The sequence below is a fragment of the Siphateles boraxobius genome, unplaced genomic scaffold (genome assembly GCF_051911475.1).
Source record: "Siphateles boraxobius isolate OS27281-9 unplaced genomic scaffold, OSU_SipBor_1 137, whole genome shotgun sequence".
Taxonomy (NCBI): Eukaryota; Metazoa; Chordata; class Actinopteri; order Cypriniformes; family Leuciscidae; genus Siphateles; species Siphateles boraxobius.
In genome coordinates, this window is record NW_027508741.1 from 98,429 (window position 1) to 119,726 (window position 21,298).

The window sequence follows — 21,298 nt, forward strand, 5'->3', positions numbered from 1 at the left end:
GAATATTGTGACGTGTTCCTGGAAGAAACTCAAGACTACAATGGAGGCGTTTCAGGGAGTTCAGAAACACTGACTCTGGTATAGAGGGACTTAGCAGAGCTTTTTCATTCTCAAACAGCAACATTACACACACTGAAGAAAGATGAACATGGAAAAAATCAAAATAGGTAAATCACAGAGATAAATCACGGCCTTGCAACCTTTTGATTTTAATGGGGGGAAAAAGTTGAAGGTGCAAGATAAAACTATTGACTATAAGTCATTGATGAGTAGGATAAAAGGCAAATTTAACAAAGCATTAATTTGCAATGCTTAAGGCACGGAGAAAAACGATTGAACTCTATTGAAGATCCAAGACATGGCATACATAAATAAAAAAATAATATGCTGTATAGGTGAAAGATCTGGCGTTTGATCAGTGAAAAGCAGCTTTATGTTTTTCATACTCATAGGATTCAGAATACCTGTCTGTCTCTCGTGTCACGTGCCATTCTCCGATTGTTGAGGGTCATTTCCTAAACCAAGATGTGAACAATGATGAATGATGAGGAGAATTATAATGAATAACGAATCTCTGGAGACGCCGAGATGGTTTAGAATAAATGATGTCTGAAACAAGAAAAGATATTAGCGAAGTGTTCACTCTGTTTTCATGAACAATCTGATAAAATCGTCCCAGCTGTGACTCAAACCTCATTTAAAGACACAATAGAGACAGTTATGAATTGAGAGAGATTGAGTGAGCTGAGGTTTCTCTTAGAAACTATTATCTCTAAGGTCATTTGCATTAGACCGGCCTACGTTTAAAATATTGGAGACAATACATCAATCACAGGAAGGCATACAGGAATGATTTGCCAATCAGCAGCCTGGAAAAACCTTTAGAGATATCGCATATTCACAGTACTTACACAATGATTTTGCTGGTTCTGTAAAATTAAGCGACATTGTGAATAATTGCGTTTTTATTTGTCTAGTTTTCATTAAACAAACATACAGAACATAAGGTGTTTTAGGCTAATAGCTTTTAAGAGTGAGTTCGTTTAATTTCTGTGAGTTCAAAGAATCAGTTCAAAACTCTGATTCATTGATTCGGTTGTGTTACAAACGAATCACTTGAAAACATGGCCTGATTTGTTAAAAAAATATTGCGCAACGTCTGTTTGGTTGAAACATACAAATATCTCAAAAAAATAGAGATAAAAAACTTAAAAAGTATACACTGAAAGAAATTAAATTTGTAAACAAACAATTTTCACTGTAAATTTCACAAACAATTGCAAAGAAATGGCAAGTAACACATTAAATTAAATGTGACATTTTTTCTTCTACAATGTGCTCCAATACTCTTTGTTTTATTTACAATTCAAAAAATAATTTGACAGTGTAGAAACTAATATAAATAGATGATTTTATTGTTAATTTGCATAGGCCACAATGGCTGCACTTCATAATGTTTGTTCATAAGTAAATTCAGCAGTTCAAAATCATCCGAGTCAGTTAGACAGAGTTTAATCTCTGTAGACAATCTTTACAAGAGCAAATCGTTGGGATGCTGATGCTTCGAATTATAATGCACATTAAAAGCAAATGAAGTTCAAGGAGATGTTTAAATAACCTTAGCTGCAATGAAACATGCTTAATATCAGTGTCAATTATGAGACCTTCACAGACCATTACTTTGAAACAAAGTTTATTAAGTGACCGTGAAAGTGACGCAGAATAGTTTCTCAGCCTCTCTGAGGACAGATTACGAGAATATTAAAATTACTTTTCACTCTTTATTGTTTGGTCAACTGTAAGGCCACTAGGGTAATCAGTGTAGTTAAGTGCCTTTTAAAGCAACATTTATTGCAAAATAATTATCATAAAGCAGCAATCTTGTAACAGTCCTTTGATATTTATCTAGCAAAAATGAACTGGTTCACATAAAACAAACGCTGCAGTCTAATATTACTGCACAGTAATCATACGGTGGAAAGAAGAGTTATTTTTAGTTATATTGTTTGTTTTTTTTCTTAATTCGCTGTAAAGTGCCCCTATAATGCTTTTTCAAAGGTAATACAGCTGTTTGTGAATGTGAACTGCAAAGTTGTAAAGATCAAAGTGCACAACAAATAAAGTAATTCTCCTTAGAGACCGAAGCTTTCAGACACTGAGGATAGAGCTGATGCTGCAATGATTATTGTGAGAACATTCTAGTGTTTTTTGACCTTGGATGCATGTAAATCTATTGTAGGAGACTTTAAAATAACAGAATAGAGGCACTTAAATGTGGCAGTTCATCCAAAAATAAAAATAAAAACCTTTGGTAATTTACTAACCCTTGTCGTTCAAAACCCGTATGTTGTGATTTCTTTAACGAAACACAAAAGGGGAACTGAAGAATCGTCATGACCACAATAGTCTGTCAAGCTCCAAAAATTACCAAAAATAAAAACACTGTAAAAATATTGATCATATTCCAAATTGTACAGCATATTTACAAGAAGACTAGACCAAAGTCTTTACCCACTAAAAAAGCCTCAATGTCGCTTTTAAAATCAATGCATCACATCAGTTTCCCTCGATTTGCATGTTTCTGAGCTACGGTTAATGGATGAATAATGACGTGGACCATGGAGGAAAATAACAGAAAATGAGCTTAAGTATAGTTTATATAAATATGACACAAGAAATTCAGTAAACTAATAACAAAGTGGCTATTTGTAGCAGTCCATCATGTTAATCAGCTCTTTTAGAGGTAAAGTTATAGAAAAAAACTCAGTAACAAACATTCGCTCAGTCCTGAGATGTTCAGCATTTAGCTACAAAGCAAACTTAATAGCTTTCTGAATATTTTCTCATTTGCTTCTTAGATTAGTTGATGCTTTCCGAACTGTCTTGCAAAGGCGATCGGAGATAAGAAGCTAATAATCCCAGACGGAGCTCATTTTCTTGCTTTTTTAGAGGGACTCGTACGTGCAGGTGCTTTTGTTTCCGATTTTAACACTAAATTTCACTGGAACCGCTAATGACATTTCTTCACGGCTTCATTCATCCCGTGACGACCTTCCAGAACAACACAAAGAGGAAAATCTTTCTCCGGGAGAATTTTAAATTAAACGAGGCACTGAAAAAACAACTAATACTTCAAGAAAAAGCATGAAGACAAAATTGAAAGCAACAAAGCTGGAAAATTAGCAAAAGGAAAAGTCTGGGGTGTTTCATAAAGCAGAGAAAACTAAAAAAAAAAATGTATTCCACTGTTTAGTCCAGAGTTAGTCAGGATGAAGAAATAGATGCTTTCAGGATAATAGAGTCCTGGTGTCAGTGCTATTGAAAACTTCTTGACCTCTGACCTCTACTGAAGCAAGCCTGGCTTCACTGTATCAGACACACAGCGCTGAGAGACTCTTGAGCTCAAGTCAACATGTTTCATTCGGCCCACTTCAGTATGTCATTGTCTGAAGGCCTTTTGTCATCCGGAAGGGCTAGAATCTCTTTCCCAGAATGCCTGAAGCTCATTGTGTGAACGTGTCAATGCCGTGATGCTCCAGCTGTGCTCGGAGACGGCCGTTCTCGCTCTTCAGCTCCTCCAACTGAAACAACAACACAGAAGCTGAGTATTAAATCTGAGGATGAAGAGGCACATGTTTTGTATAATACTTACGTTCACATTGATGCATTTGCCAGACATTTTTATCCAAAGCGACTGTATTGAAGCTGTGCTTTTATTTTTCAGTTCATGCATTCCCTGAAACCTGTGACCTTGGAGATGCTAGTGCCATGCTCTACTGTTTGAGCTACAGGAAGGCAGAATAGAATAGAATAGAATAGAATAGAATAGAATAGAATAGAATAGAATAGAATAGAATAGAATAGAATAGAATAGGAGAGAAAAGAAGAGAAAAGAAGAGAAAAAGAAAATAGAATAGAATAGAATAATAAAATAAAATAAATTAAATAGAATAAAAAGGAAAAGATCAAATAAAAAAATAATAAAAATAATAAAATAAACAGAATAATATAGAATAGAATAAAAAATTAAATTAAATGAATAAAATTAAATATAAAATAGAATAGAATAAATAAAATAGAATAGCATAGCATAAAAGTACAGAAAAGAAAAGTAAAGAAAAAAATATATTTTAAAATAGAATAGAACAAAATAGAGCAGAAGAAAAGAAAATATAAAATACAAGAAAAGAGAATAGAATAGAATACAATAAAAGAAAAGCTAATAATACATTAAAATAGAATAGATTAAAATAAAAAATAGGATAGAATAAAGGAAAAGAGTATATAACACAGTAAAACAGAATATAATAGAATAAAAATAGAATAGAATAAAAAAAGATTATATAATATTACAGTAAAATAGAATAGATTAAAATAAAAAATAGAATAGAATAAAGGAAAAGATTATATAATAATACAGTAAAATAGAACAGAATAAAAAATAGAATAGAATAAAGGAAAGATTATATAATAATACAGTAAAATAGAATAGAATAAAAAATCAAATAAAATGAATAAAATAAAATATAAAATAGAATAGAATAGAATAAAATAGAATAGCATAGCATAAAAGTACAGAAAAGAAAAGTAAAGAAAAAAATATATTTTAAAATAGAATAGAACAAAATAGAGCAGAAGAAAAGAAAATATAAAATACAAGAAAAGAGAATAGAATAGAATAAAATAAAAAATAGAATACAATAAAAGAAAAGATAATAATACATTAAAATAGAATAGATTAAAATAAAAAATAGAATAGAATAAAGGAAAAGAGTATATAACATAGTAAAATAGAATGGAATAGAATAAAAATAGAATAGAATAAAAAAAGATTATATAATATTACTGTAAAATAGAATAGAATAAAAATAGAATAGAATAAAGGAAAGATTATATAATAATACAGTAAAATTGAATAAAATAAAAGATAAAATAGAATGAAATAAAAGATAAAATGAATAAAATAAAAGATAAAATAGAATAGAATAAATAAAACAGAATAGTATAAAGTACAAAAAAGAAAAGAAAATATAGAATAACAAAATAACAGAATAAAACAAAGCTCTTACATGTATGTATAATTGTACAGATGTTTTAGCGCCCTCTTCTGGTGCTGTTCAGCATCTTCAGCCCAGTAATGGGTTAATGTATGTGATTGGGTTTATTACTGACCTATGCGTCTCTATAGGTCAATGAAGGAGAGACTGAGAGTGAAATTGTGAGTGTGTGTTTCAGGTATACCCTGCGTTACGGGGACAAAATCTCCCAACAAAGATTGCAATATCCAAAATCCTTGTCCTTGTGGGGACATTTTTTGGTCTCCATGAGGAAAACAGCTTATGGGTATATACTGTAGAGTTTATCACGTGATTACTAAGATCACTACATATGATGTTAAAGGCGTATACCTTCTGTCTGAGCAGCTCATTGTCCACCTGTACTCTCTCTGCTCTTCTCAAACTCTCCTGAAGACTCTGCTTATGTTGCTTCAGCTCACTAATGTAATCACACGCCTTCGACAGGATCCCACCTTTACTCTGAGGAACAAATACAACATGTGAGACACAGTTTCAAGGCATCTATTGTAAATCACAGGGTCAATAATAACATCAGATTTTCATTTTAGGTGAAAAATGCATCATGCATCTCACCGCTGCAGTCTTGGCACTATCTATACCACAGTCTGGGATCATTTTCGAGAGCGTCACAATCCAGTTGTTGATTTTGTCTCGCCGTCGCCTTTCAACTGCAAATCAACAACAAGAAGGAGATCAGAGGCAAAATCTAGGCCATATTGTCTAAAATTGCAATACGTGTTCAGGCTATCAACCCTCTACTGACATCTGCAGGCAGATCTACTGTACATGATGCCTGATGAGATTCGTTCCTCAGTATCTTTGGGACGGGAACAGTATTAGTTACATAGAGACTGTTGCTTTGCTTTGATTTACAGCGTAAAGACTCATATTAGATTAAGAGAACCTTCATTATGTTGTGCTCTTCTCCTCTCATCCCTAGGGGTGCGCGGACTGTCCATTTTCCTGCAGTAATAATGGGGGGGAAATCAATGCATTATTTCACATATTTATTCACTTCAGTATCTCAATGAAGGCGTTTTAAAAGGCTAAACAGAAAATTACAAACAAAAAACCTAAACCACTATATCTATATATATTTTTTATATATTTATATATATATTCGAATATATTTATACATGTATTTACTTAAACATACATGCATACGTAGAGAGAGAGTGTGTGTGTGTGTGTGTGTGTGTGTGTGTGTGTGTGTGTGTGTGTGTGTGTGTGTGTGTGTGTGTGTGTGTGTGGATGCATGCATCTAAGCAAATAAGTAAATAAATACACACATAAATAAATAATTTAAGAACAAACACCAAACAAAGACAAAATTTAAATAAAATAAAAAAAAAATTTAAATGAAAAAAAATGCATATTTCTGTAATTTTAAATTTAGTTTTTTTTATCAAAATATGCGTAAAAAAAAGCTACACATAGTCTGGTAAATGCATGTTTTTTTACTTGCATTACTCGCACAAAATTATAATTACCGGTCAGTTTTGTTTAAAGTAAGTGTTCGTTTCATTTCAGAAATGCTGTGTGGATCTCATTTGCTTTTATTTGCATTTTACTTTGTACATTCAACCCAGAATTTATTCAGACACCTTCAACATTTCTCACATTATCACAGTTTATTCGCTTTAGTTTAGAAAATGGTAATAAAATATGACAAGAACTTAGTTGATATTTCACTGGTTTTGTCCATTCTTCTGTTAGACTGTCACAGATGAATTATGTTGAATATCTGTCAGCTGTTAAATTTAACTACATAATTAGATAATACCAGTTTAGCTCAAATAACTACCACGCAATGCTTCATGTTGTTCAGTCTGTGGTGTAAAAAGGTGCATTAGCAATTAAAGAAAAAACACTTCAGCAAAACATGATCAGGTCAAAGTGTCTGAATAATTTTAGGTCCCAAATTCTTATAAATCTTACTTGTAGACAACTGTCTGTATGAATTTTTTGGGTATAATATGTCACATGTTACTTTATTTTGCTATCCTCACTTACATAAATGAACTATAGTGTCCTGCACACACTAGTAAAACAATATCAAAAATGATATCTCTGAATACTTTTTGGTTTGACTGTATGTATTCACATTAAAGCCATCAGCCACGCTACACTCATCATATGGTGAAGTGATGAGCCCAGCTTAGGACCCCAGTATGCCTGATCTAAAGCTGTTCATGTAATAATCTTTTATTTTCATCCTGATCAGTAATATAGTTAAAGTGAAAGAAATTGCATTTTTAGTTATGTTTTGCGGTATTGTTAACGTTTTTTTTTAAATTGCTAGCATGTCATCATTATTTCTTAAACAGAATTATGCTTGTATCATATTTGTTATCAAAGTGTTTTATCAAAAAATACCGTAGATGGTGAAACAAACATTACCTCTAGTCATTTCGGATTGCTGTATGCTACAAAAACACTAAGAACGAGAAATGTTTAATTTCACAATCTATAGCTTCGGTTATATACGTACTAGTATAAGAAACATATAAGTTAAAAGACATTAATGGTCGTTATAACGTAGTTCAAACGACTTATATAATAAAGTGATATCTGATTTGTAACCAGGCACTAAAGCGATTACCCATAAAATTAGCTTTGAACCAATCGGATTGGTTGGGATTGCTTTTATATCATACTCTCATGAGTAGGTACTTATTTTTAATTTAAGTAATTACTTTTATTTAATTTACCAAAAAAAAGTATGTTCTATATAGTGTAATATGCACACCAGAATCTCACTGGAAGTAGAAGATCATCCAGGTACTTTTTTGCCTACTCTTTTATCAGTACTGTGATTTTGGACATCCAGCTTTTGTCACATACTGTTTTTCGTCTACTAAATAGTAGGGAAGTATGCGATTTCGGACGCAGCTCTAGTGAGAGTTAGAGGAGGCGGGGTCTGTTCTCCTAAAGCACAGTTTCATCACCCTAAAGACGGCCCAGAGTATGACATCACCTTTATTTATATAGCGCTTTTTACAATACAGATTGTTAAGCTTAGTCTCAGCTTTGTACGGTTACAGCCAGTGTTAGTGTGGATTGGCAGATCCCTCTGTAAGGACTCTCTGCCCTTCGCGTGTGTGATCTCGAGGGAGTCTCGGCATCGGCTGTGTTCATTACGTTATAAATTGCAGTGCTGAAACAGCTGCAGAAGCCCGACTTTAGCCTAATGACACAACTGTTCTCCGAGTGTAATCTTCCCTCAGGTAAACGCTTTAATGAAGTCACGACTCCACAGCATCTCACAAAACGCTTTCGAATGCAAACCAACAAAAAGTGAAGATGCTTTTATTTACTCTCCAGGAAGTCTCTTTACATCTAGCACTATATACAGAGGAAGTGACCTCGGTATGTGAATGTACCATGCACAGGCGTAACTATCATAGACAGTAAACGAAATGGACACAGCGACCCGCTCGATTTCAAAGGAGAAACGTGAAGCCCGATTAGAAGCACTCACTTCCTGATGGCTGAGCGACTGCGCAGGCTCACACTGAGCTTGATGACGTAGATGTGACGTGAGCAACATGTCTGACAGTTGTAAATCTTCTAGTAGCTGTGCCACATACCGAATTATTTCCAATTCCTCAAAAACGTTGTTGAAATATTTTGTCCTGTTGCTTTTATGGACTCTCTATCTATGGGCTTCTCCCTTGACTTTATTTCTCTATGTCCCCCCCGACTGCCTCATAGACAGTAAAAGATTGCCTGCGAGCTTCTCCTCCTGTCTATACGCTAATTTCTCTACTGCGCGACAGACTCTTGCGTGGTTATGACGCAATCGTTAGCTTATTTTTACAAAACCGGCTTCTACGGGGCCATAACGTAAGATACAAAGTAATGGAGCCTTTTATACATTGTCGTGTTTCTTTAGAAATAAATAATGGACAAATGAAGTCTTTGGACGCCTCAGATGTAAAGTTATTCGCTGTCAAAAGTGACGCCAAAATGAATGGGAGTCAATGTAATGCTAACAGCAGGTGAAGTTCTGCTATAATGGCGGCTCCTGCGAGGCTTCAGTTTCCGGCTGATGGATTAACCCCTTGGTGACTATCGGTAAGCCGGACGCGGTTGCTTACGGGCCCGGAACAATCAGGGGCCCGCGTGACTGGAAGATATTGATTGACAGCCGGGGTCCCCTATCGCATTTTACTACTTTTAGTCTGATCGCGTTTTACTTTATCGTGAATTTATTTGAATGAATAATGACAACAACGTATTTTACTGATCATTAAATGCATGTGTGAAACGAACAATGATGGATTTTTGTGTAATTTGTTTTGAATTGGGACTGGGGAATCCCCGGGTCTGTAAGTGAACATGCATATAGAGAGCCTAAGTCCCTCCCCTCCGCTTCCGGCTCAAGGGACCTTATTTCGGAAAAAATATGTATAGTCAATGGCGAGAGACTTATCTTTTTATTCCGTCTGAATTGTGCCCTGAATTACACATATGATGTGTCAATTTAAAAGATAATTATGAAAGTCAAGAAAGTCACAGTTTGTCATAAAACAGAAGAGTAACATTTAGTTTTATGTGGAAATCGCTCAATGAACTACATCTCTCGTCTCGCACTATGCACGTCACCAAGCTTGTGTGTGTGCAGTCTGGTACTAAACACACAGGCATGACGGCGTAACGTTACGATTATACCGTTAGACTATAGAAATGACAGACGTTAGCTTCAGTAAAGTTAGCTTCATTCATTGAGAGAAAAGGTATGACGTCACATCGCCTTTTGGTTTGTAGTCTTTGTAATTACGTATTTTCACAGTCTTATAGCTCAACAGTTTTACATCAAACTGCGACTTTTTTGACTTTAAAATGTATTTTTTAACTTGACAAACATCATATGTGTAATTCAGGGCACAATTCAAACAGGATCCAAATATTTGTTGTCTCTCGACATTGACTACCATACAATATTTTTAGTTTAACCACTGCTACTATGTTAAACTAAAGAAACATGGAAATGGAATTGCAACGTATTTTGTTCGAGTGGCCTGAATGGACAGGACATAATCATATTGGCTCAACCAATGGCATGTATTTGAGATGGCCTTATCTGCAAAACATTGGAAAACGGGCATGCTTGAGTGTCTGAAACTTGTTTGGAAATTCAGGTTTGTTGCACGCATGCTCATTTTTTTCTATATACACTATATGGATAAAAGTATTGAGACATCTGATCATTTCACCAACCGGGACTGTAATGGTGTCGCATTGTAAATACATAGACATTAATATTGTATACATCGATTTTAATATGGATTTTTTTCCCCCTTTTGCAGCTGTAACAGCTTCCACTCTTCTCAAAAGGATTTCCACAAGATTTTGGAGTGTTTCTGTGGGAATATTTGCCCATTCATCCAGTAGAGCGTGTGTGAGGTCAGACACTGATGTTGGACGAGAATGCCAGGCTCGCAATCTCCGCTCCAGTTCATCCTGAAGGTGTTGACATCTCTGATCAAATGATCATGTGATCGAAATCTCTTGACTCTGAGTGAGTCAGTCTTCCAGACCAAACTCATCTAACCATGGGTGTGTCCCAAATCACCCTCTGTACCCTTAAATAGCACACTATTTCAGCCATTTGTAGTGTGTCAAAACCACTGGCGTCGGAAGCAAAAAAAAAAAAAAAGTGAGTGGGTCCTCCCCCAGAAAAATGTTACTGGAGTAAATGCCATTTCAAATCAAATCAAATCAAATCATTTTTATTTATAAAGCACATTTAAAATCAACCTTGGTTGGCCAAAGTGCTGTACAGTAGAGTAGGAACTAGACAAGACAAAGTAACAAATACAAATAAACAAACTAAATAAAAGTAATTAATTAAGAAGCATACAAGTTATGGTACACTGAACGCACTGGAGAAAAGATGAGTTTTCAGCAGCGATTTGAATTCAGCTACTGTGGAAGCTGATTTTATATATAATGGTAGAGTGTTCCACAGCTTGGAGCCGGCTACTGCAAAAGCACGATCACCTCTACGTTTTAAACGGGATCGTGGGACAGCCAAGAGATGTTGGTCTCTTGATCTGAGTGATCTGGATGGATTATTAGTAGGCTAGTAATTCAATCCGAGAGGTATTTGGGGGCCTGGTTGCAAAGCGATTTATAGACAAATAATAACATTTTGAAATCGATTCTAAATCGGACTGGTAGCCAGTGCAAAGAACGAAGAATTGGAGTGATATGATCTCGTTTTCGGCTGCCAGTGAGCAAACGGGCAGCCGCGTTTTGGACCATCTGAAGACGTGAAATGGAAGCGAGAGGTAACCCAACATATAATCAATTGCAGTAGTCGATACGTGTTGAAATAAAAGCGTGAATAATCGTTTCAAAACTATTCCTATTTAAAAATGGCTTGACTTTGGCCAACCGGCATAAATGATAAAAACTGGCTCTGACAGTGGCATTAATTTGCTTGTTTAGCTTAAGACTACTATCTAGATAAAATCCTAAGTTTTTTACTTCGGAAGTAAGGTGTGGTGTGAGGGTACCGAGGTCAGTGCAATATCTCTCAGAGAGCTCACTGGGGCCAAACTGGATGATTTGTGTTTATTGTGTTTAGTGATTTGTGAATATTTCATGTATTCTGGTGCCTTTTAATTAAACAAGTAAACTAAACTCCGCTTCACGTCGTGCATTAAATCCACAGCTATCCGTGGATTATCCGCTGCTGATACCATGGTCATTTGCCAGCATTGACAACTTAAAGCTGTTATTGATGTTTGCAACACAATATTTGACTGGAAGGGTACAACAGGTGTTTTTTTTCGTCAGAGAAATATAATGGCGATTCAGCGGAAATGGAGTTTAATTTATTAGGGAATTCCTCAAGTGGAGAGGATTTGACTGACGGCGCTCTGAAAAGTGAACAGAAATTAAGCGCTGAATTAGAGATGGTAAAAGTGAGTGGGTCCAATATAATTGGGCTTAAAAAGTGGGTGGGTTTTGTCCCACACATATACAATGGTTCCGACGCCCATGGTCAAAACCATAGTTGACGTTACCGAGTGCACTCATTCAATCCCACAATGCATCGCAATAACGAATGCACAAACGATGTACGCTCAACAGCTAGAGAATACTCATACCCAGACAGCAACATAGTATCGGCCCAGATCCGGCCCAGATCTGGTACACCTGGAATCCACACAGCCCGGATGTGGGCCGGATCTGGGCCGATACTATGTTGCTGTCTGGGTATACACCTGTGGCGATGGGTCTGATTGAAACACCCGAATTCAATAATCAAGTCACAATACTTTTGTCCTTATAGTGCATTTTACTCAACAAAGTCAATTTTTACGCACATTAGGTGTTAATTTTGTGGCATAGAAATGACAATCTATACCTTTAAGAGACAGTTTGGGGTTTATTGTGACTTAAGAGGATGTAAATGTTTTTTTCTCACCAGTTAAAACCTTCATGCTGTTGTGTGTTGAGTTCATCTCTGCAGAAAAGGGGCACATTTATTTCAGACATTTCAAAAAACATCTTGACTGCGTAATTCAGGCTTGAAGTTAGATGGAGCATTACAGAAACAGTTTGATTGGATCGTTAGCATCTTTTGCTGACTGATATTCACATAAAAATATTTCAAGAAATATGTACTGGAATGGCATACAACCTACAATTTATGTAGTATTTTTACTGTGCATACACTAGGAAAATTGTTGGAAGATCTAATAACATACATTTTCTTAAATCTGGGATGTGCAACAGAACAAACCATTATTTTTGACAGTATTTGACCACACTTCAAATACATGAGACATTTTGCACAAAATCTGATGGTGAAAACTAATAAAAATGAAAAAAAAAGCACACAACTAAAACTAATTTATTAGTAAATACTATATAAATAATACTAAAAAAAACACTGGTACTGTGTATCTATGTGATCAGCATTTCATTCTGCATGCAACACACACTCTCTAACTACAGTGGCTTTTATCCCAGGAAATAATAACCCGAGGGATTTACAATTCTAATGGAAGAAAGAAAGATTAGGACTCTTGTGGAATTCATTACGCTGCAGATTTCGCATGAGCTGCAAAAGCTGTGCGTGTCCAAAAGAAGGAAATAATCAAACAAGAATGACTGGAACAAACGTGTGATTCTTCAGCAGGATATTTCTACTGAGCCTATTTTGGAGGATGAGAATGTTGCAACCGCACAATCGCGTGAGCATCAACGGTTTTCACAACACTTCTGCTTCTAGAGAGTAAAAACAGCACCATCAGAAGGAAGCACAACAAACCACGCTCTCCCATGAGTTATGACTGAATCTGAGCACATGATCCTGTCAAAAACTAGAATCGTGACAAACAGCCCTGTTTTCATATGGAGCGGGATCCCAAGGTTAAATGGAGAGCAAGGAAGATGCAAAAGTGCAACACGGAGCCTGTAGACAATCACTTCTGGGTAAATCCCATCCCAAATTCAAAAGACAAGTCCCTGACGCGGTATTATTTCACCTACAACATGTGTACATGTGTTTTATTCAGTAGTAATGAATGTTACGGGTTACAATGCACAACACCTGTGGCTTGCTGTCAGTAGGCTGTAAATGCAAGATTTTTGTAGATCTTGGTAAAGTGCACCGAGATACAGATCTTAAGAAACAGGCTTAAAAACTAGGGCTGTGCAACGATTAATCGCATCCAAAATAGAAGTTTGTGTTTACATAATATATGTGTGTGTGTGTGTGTGTACTGTGTATAATTATTTTGTTTATCTAAATACACACACATGCATGTATACATTTTAGAATGTTTATTTATTTATATATATAATATGTATATATACAGTATGCAAATATTTATTAAATATGTACATGCATATCTGTGTATTTATAATACAAAATAATTAAACACAGTACACACACATATATATCATTTAAACACAAACTTTTATTTTGGATGTGATTAATCACGATTAATCGTTGCCCAGCCCTATTAAAAACATAACACCTGTTTTGTGCCTTTTTTTTTTTGTACTTACACAGTGCAAGTGTGTGTGTGTGGAGCTATAGTGCGCTGAGAGGCAGAAAGCAGAGCGTCTGAAGGAGTCATCATCACGTAGAGGTGACCTAAACCAGAGAGACGACAGATGTTGCAATGCTGCACATACTATAATCAAATCACATTCACTGACACTGAGAGAACTCACGTTTATTCTGATAAGAGATGTACTGTATGATTGTGCAGAGTCTGTAGTTCACAACCAAAGGGATGGACAGAATGACTACAATATTATTTATATACATATATACATAATGAATAATTGTATTTTTAAATATTATAAAATGTATATTATATATATATATATATATAATGCTGATGATAATAATAATAAAATTTTTTATATTATTATATACACTACCAGTCAAAACATTTGGAATAATTAAAAAATAATAATAAATTGTGAAAGAAGTCTCTTCTGCTTACCAAGGCTGCATTTATTTGATCAAAACAGTGCAAGCAGAAAAAAACTTTATAGAAAGAAAAAATATCTATAGGTAATATTGAGAAATATTATTATAATTTAAAATAGCTGTTTTCAATGTGAATATATAGTAAAGTGTAATTTATTTACAGCAGCATGTGTCCAAATTTTAATCTTAACCGTTCGATTTCATCAGAAACGATCTTAAAACAGGGCTTTACTTGTAAAACGCCGAACTTACCCTTTAAAATGTGTGGAGTAGGTAAGACAACGATAAAGAAATTAATTTTTTTTTATTCAGCAAGGACACATTAAATTAATCAAAAGTTACAGTGAAAAAAATGTATAATTTTACAAAAAATTCAATATAAAAAATAAGTGCTGTTTGTTGAACTTTTGATTAAAAGTATCCTGAAATAAACTACTTAAAATCGGTTGTATATAAATAGTATGCAGCTACTTTGAGATAATTTGAGATTAAATATTTGTCAGATAAATAGATAGAATAATGAGTTTAAGCACCATTCACTTGTAATTTCATCAGATTACAGCTCAAATTATTCACAACAAATGAATAAGAAGAATAAGAAACATCATCACATGGATATTTTAGACTATCGAGGATCAGACAGCATGAAATGTGAAAAACAGATAATAGCACACCTTACTTTAAAGGTAAACTAACTTACTACATTACGTGTGTGAGGCGGCGGATCTCAAACTGGCCCGTACCTGTCGTGTGTGTGATTGTGGGTTCGGCTGCTGTTCCCTCGCTCACAGAGGATGCTGGGAAATACACACATCGAGTCTCCTCTCTGTCACCGTCCCCATCAGGACTGCCTCCATTACTGAACGAGTTTTGAATTACTGTCTGGGAGGAAACAAAGCATAAACTTTAACATCTGGCTATTTGGTTATAGCTGAGTTTGTGTAATATTCATCTTGTGCTCTGACGTGTTGTCATGTTCTGCTGTGTGTTGAATGACACTCATGATGAACCATAATGAAGTACGAGCTGGTTCACAAACGTGCTGATTTCATACCTGCAGGGATCCGGTGATATTATTATTATATGATTCGGCTGCGTCCGAAATCAAATACCTCCCTACTATATACAGGGTTCATACAGATACTGTAAAATTCAATTCCAGGACTTTCAAGGACGTTTCACGCACTACTTTCTTGGTTTTCACGGACTGAGATCTCACTTATTAAACAATATCTTTATTTTCTTTCAAATTCTATAAAAGGGAAAATAGATAAATAAAAATAATCTAATAAAACAAAATAGTACAAATAATAAAGGGCAGCACATACTGCAAACTTTAATCATTGAAAGGATCCTATGACAAAGTTATCGCTTTCCTTATTAAAACTGATATTTTCTACCATGAATATATGATTGACCTGAAGAATGAAAGATGTATCATATACTTTGATATTTATATGAGTAATATCACGCTCATAGCCATGAGAAATGGCTCTATATCTGTATTAGATGGGCTGCAGCATGAAAAAAATGTTTTATCAATAATATTAAACACTAATTTTTACATATATTGTCTTTCAATAATTCAAGCGCTTTTCATGTAGGCCTACCTTTTCTTAAATATGGCTGATTTCAAGGGTTTTCCAGGACTTAAATTTCAAAAAGTAAAATTCAAGCACTTTAAGCATCTTGTACGATCCCTGTATATCGTAGGCGAAAAACACCTATAATAAGTGTTTATATTCGGACTATTTTAGACTGGTTCGTGCGTGACTCGTCATATAAACAGAGAGAAGTAGTTCCGGCTACAATGTTCTTCCGCAAGTAGTTCTGTTTATTATTCGCTAGAGCGCCAATAGTTACGGACTGCCGCTTTAATGATAATAATCCTGGTTTCAAATAATAAAAAAACAATATAGTATTTAAAGACAAAAAAACAATATAGTATTTAAAGATACAAAAAACGAGGTTGCATCTGAAATCATATATATTTCCCTAATATATAGTAGTCAAAAAAAACAGTATGTGACAAAAGTATGTCTAAACTCAAGAGAGTCAGCAAAACGTTCCCGGATGATCTACATCTTCCGGCAGATTCTGAAGTGTGCATATGATGGACACTCTACTATCCCATGAGGCCCCAGGAGACGATTTATGAATGATACTGACACTGGTAGATCACATGATAATGACAACATGGCGAATGTATGTCCAGATAACATTCATACTAAACACACTCATAATATATAGAATGCACTTTTTTTAGCGTGGAGAATGTGCGATTACGGACACAGCCAGAGACTTTCATTACTAGGGTAGATTAAAATATAGATTTTTTAGAATATTATCCAATTTTGATTCTTAATATGCCATTTTTCAGTGGATGTATAGAGTATTTTTAGCAGCATTTCCATGTTTGTTCTATTTTCCAGATGTTTTTAGGTTTCTAATAGGCCTATATTCGCACTGGATTTAGAAATACCCCCAAACATCTGAATATTATGACTGTAGGAACCCTGTCAAACTGTAAAGAACATTTAAACTACAAATGATGGCCATGATACTTAATCACATCACATCTTGCGGTACAATATCAGCTTAAGTTGTCACAACATATACATCCAAAAGTTTCAGTACCATAATTTTGCTATGTGGTTTTGTCATTTTTATTCGTTTTTGCAATTATTTATATTTTTTTAGTTTTCATTTTAGTCATTTTACTACTTCAACTATTATTATTTTTTTCAAATAGTTGCAATAGTAACATTCAAATTTTTGTTTCATATTTTTTTTTTACGTTTAGGAAAAAAAAATACCCATCACATTCGGCCCCTAATACAAGGAACAATACATGAACAGGACAAATGTGATTTAAAGCCCCCCTGTAGTCAATAATTGTATTCCTTAAAGCTCACCTTTGATCACCAAAATGAAATATTTAAACTTTTTGCTTGAAAAACAAAAAATTCTTCATGCCTTAAAATAGCTTGAATGTAACTCGACACCCTTGCCTCATTTAGTATACGCGGTTCTATGAATATGCAAATGAGCCCCGCCTCCGCTCACTCACTCACTCTGAGATCCACTCGTTGACGATCACACGTTGATCTGATTGGTTACAAGGTCGTTTGTGACGTCAGAAACACCAGCGATTTCAAACCGTGTTTTTGAGACTGTCTTTGGTTCACTGCAGTTTTAAGCAGAAAATACTCAATGCTGTCGACTTATGAATTTACACATGGTTTGTCTTAAAGCATATTAAAAACACCATAGACATATAACAACATTTAAAGCTGGATTTTCACCACAGGGGGACTTTAAATGATACTTTAGCTGATATTGTACAGCAAGATATGATGTGATTAAGGTATCGCAACATCTCGACATTGAGACGAGATAGTCTGCTGCTTTTTGTTGACCTAAAATGCAAGAAAAAGTCATGATTAACTATAAAGTGTTCATGGAAAAGTTGCCAGCGTCTCCTGGCTTAATTCTCCATTCGTCCATTTAATAATCATCCCTCCAGTCCATGCAGAGAGCTGTGCATGATCTAATTTAGGTCTAAAATGACACAGTTGTTCACTGAAAGAATACACATTTGTAAATGCCCCTTAACAGACCCCCCACCCCCCAATCATCTGTCATGTGACCCGCCTGCTGACTGACATGTGACACAGGCCCAGTGCCAATCCCAATGAGAGATTAAAATCACATGACTGCTGCTGCAAATAGGTGAAACTCAAGAAAACGATATGCATAAAGAAAATAAAGCTATTCTCAATGGCCATTTGTGTACATTTTACCTTGAATTCTCATTACTGTAATTTTGTTATTCCTATTTTTCTCAGTGGTTGTTCTCATTATATTAATGGGGGGGGGGGGGGGGGTACTTTTTAATACAATGTTTTTATCAGTATTTTTAATATTGTTTAATCAGCATAAATGAAATACTATCATAATGTATACAATTTGAATAAAATCCCCCATTTTATGCATTAAAGTAATGAAAAAATAATTCATCCTTCATTCTCTGAAATATAATTTTTGGGGATTTTGATGTAAACCAGACAGGCACTTGGCAATGAAAAATAAAATAATGCTATTTTCAATGGCCATTTATAAAAATTTACATGTTGACCCTAAATTCTCATTATTCTCAGTGGTTGTTGTTCTTATTATATTAGAGGGGGATATAACTATACCATTTGCTATATAACTATGCCATTTTAATACCCCACCCTTTTATTTTTGCATTAAAAATAATGAAAAAATAATTTAACAAATAACTCTTTTCTGAAATATAATTTTCAGGCAGTTAAATAAAATAAAACCTCAAGAAAGACAAAAATGACATAAAACATGCAGAGAAATGAGCTATATCTTACAGATGGTATGATATAGTTATCAAACCGATTGACATCGGTTTAATCCTCCTCTGAATAAGCTTGACTCTAATAAAGGATTTATCTGTGATGGCATTGAAAGGACACTCACCTGTCCTCCAGGATGTTCTGTGTGAAACTGATAGTGAATGTTTCCATCCACATGAGCTAAAGGACGAGGATCAGCGGCGACTGCCAAACCTGCGGACATGAAACATGTTGATTTAATAAAGTTAATCAGCATCAAAATCATTTGAGTTTATGTTTTATAATTAAAAGTACTTATAAGTAATCTAAAAGTCTCTCGATTAACATGAAATATAATGCATATAACATGTATAATAAAGAATAAACACAACAAAGTGTTGAAGATAAATAATAGCACATCATACTACTGAAACAGTGCCAAACTCGCCATAAAACCCAGAACTAAAGCAAATATCTGGGGAATTAAGTAGAACATCAGGAAAAGAGAGAACAATAACAAACAAAGCATGTATCATGGAACAAATGCATCATCATGTGACCAACACAACTTAATAACAGACATACCTTCAGTTATTTGTCCAACCTTCTTGTCTTGATTTTTGTGACTGCAGATAAACTTGTTCCTGTGGCGCATAAAAGTGAAATATGATCCTACATTCATCAACATTTTTTATTTTTTTTACAATCACATACAGTAGTTTAACTTTTTAGAAGTTGTTGGTCTCTATATATAAAATACAAAACAATTCTGAGGACCAGCAGCACAGTGTTAAATCCCCAATCACAGACGATGCACAATGCATCAAAGTGCATTCATAAAATATATCTTCTTCAATCATTGTCTTCACAGACTTACAGTGTATTCCTGCATGCATGGATCTCTGATAGCTCTCTGTGAGAGACAGTGTGTGTGCATTACCTGTGTGAGGAGTGTGTGTTGAGCTGCAGCTGATCCATCAGTGCTCTGACTCTCTCACAGATCATGATCACGGGAACAAACACTCAGTCATGTGAGATTCTGCTTCTTCTTCTGAGGCTTAATGCCCACAGTACTGCCACCAACTGGAGAGTGGAAATAAGGTATTATATTTAAATAAATAGATAAATGTAAACGTTTAATACACACACACACACACACACACGCACACACACACACACACGCACACGCACATATTTTATATTATTTTGTGTTATTATTTTTTTTATGTTTTATTTTATATTTATTTGATCAACAATTTGAAAAAACATTTATATTGTGAAATATTATTACAATTTAAAATAACTGAATATATTGTAATTTATTCCTGTGATCAAAGCTGTATTTTCAGCATCATTACTCCAGTCTTCAGTGTCACATGATCCTTCAGAAATCATTATCATGTGCTGATTTATTATCAATGTTGGAAACAGCTGTGCTGCGTAATATTTGTTTGGAACCTTTAATACTTTTTCAGGATTCATCAATAAAAAGTTTTTATTCAAAACAGAAATCTTTTTTTTTAAATCTTTACTATCCCTTTTTATCAATTTACCACATCCTTGCTGAATAAAATTATTAATTTCTTTTTTTTTTTAAATAAGAAAAACTTTGGAACAGTATATTCTAAATAAATGCTATTTTTTTTTCTTTGTTTTTGCTTTTTATTCATCAAAGAATCCTAAAAAAGTATCACAGGTCATTAAAAAATAAGAAGCAGCACAACTGTTTCCAACATTGATAATAAATAATCATATTAGAATGATTTCTGAAAGATCATGTGACACTGAAGACTGGAGTAATGATGCTGAAAATTCAGCTTTGATCACATAAATTACAGTTTACTATATATTTGCATAGAAAACAGCTATTTTACATTGTAATAATATTTCTATAATCATTTGTTTCTGTATTTTTGATTAAATGCAGGTTTGATGAGCTGAAGAGACATTTTTCAAAAACATTAAAATAGTAATGTTTCCAAATGTTCCATGTTTCCAATGTATATACACATACTGTATATGAACGAAACTCGGAGCAACTTTAAGAAATCTATATTTGTGTTAAATTAAACTTACCTATAATCTAAATATGATTACACAAAAATTCAAGCTCTTTGTTTTACATTAAAAATAAGGGCACTGGTTAATTTTGACTCAAGTCTTTTCATTGTGACCACCAGATGTCCTCCTTTCGTGAGCTTCAGTGAATCATTTTGCCAATATATTCAATATTTAGTTTCTGAGTCTTAGAAAACTGCGTTTTTATCACCACTTATTGTAGTAATTTCGTTTAATATTGAGTGAGGTCTAGATATGCTGCCTGAGCTGCGTTTAGTTACAACAGTCAGTCACACGACCTTTAACCTACTTATGAAAGGAACCAATTTTAAGTCTGTTTCAGCTCG

At 34.4% G+C, this 21,298-nt stretch overlaps 1 protein-coding gene across 5 annotated transcripts; it reads right to left on the minus strand.

Moving 5' to 3' along the window:
* Positions 1-947: 947 nt before the first annotated feature.
* Positions 948-21,225, minus strand: usf2l (upstream transcription factor 2, c-fos interacting-like). 5 transcript variants are annotated; one of them, XM_077229912.1, is made up of 12 exons: positions 21,163-21,225; positions 19,834-19,976; positions 19,479-19,537; positions 19,039-19,127; positions 15,288-15,426; positions 14,112-14,199; positions 12,520-12,558; positions 5,983-6,041; positions 5,842-5,895; positions 5,652-5,746; positions 5,409-5,537; positions 948-3,581 (listed from the first exon to the last, which is right to left on the minus strand). In XM_077229912.1, exons 2-12 carry the CDS (start codon positions 19,896-19,898, stop codon positions 3,504-3,506), a joined length of 894 nt encoding a protein of 297 aa, XP_077086027.1. In that variant the 5' UTR covers positions 19,899-19,976; positions 21,163-21,225; the 3' UTR covers positions 948-3,503. The 5 variants fall into 5 exon arrangements, with proteins under 5 accessions (XP_077086027.1, XP_077086026.1, XP_077086028.1 ...); XM_077229911.1 differs by lacking the exon at positions 21,163-21,225 and adding an exon at positions 20,970-21,073; XM_077229913.1 differs by lacking the exons at positions 12,520-12,558; positions 21,163-21,225 and adding an exon at positions 20,970-21,073.
* Positions 21,226-21,298: the final 73 nt, after the last annotated feature.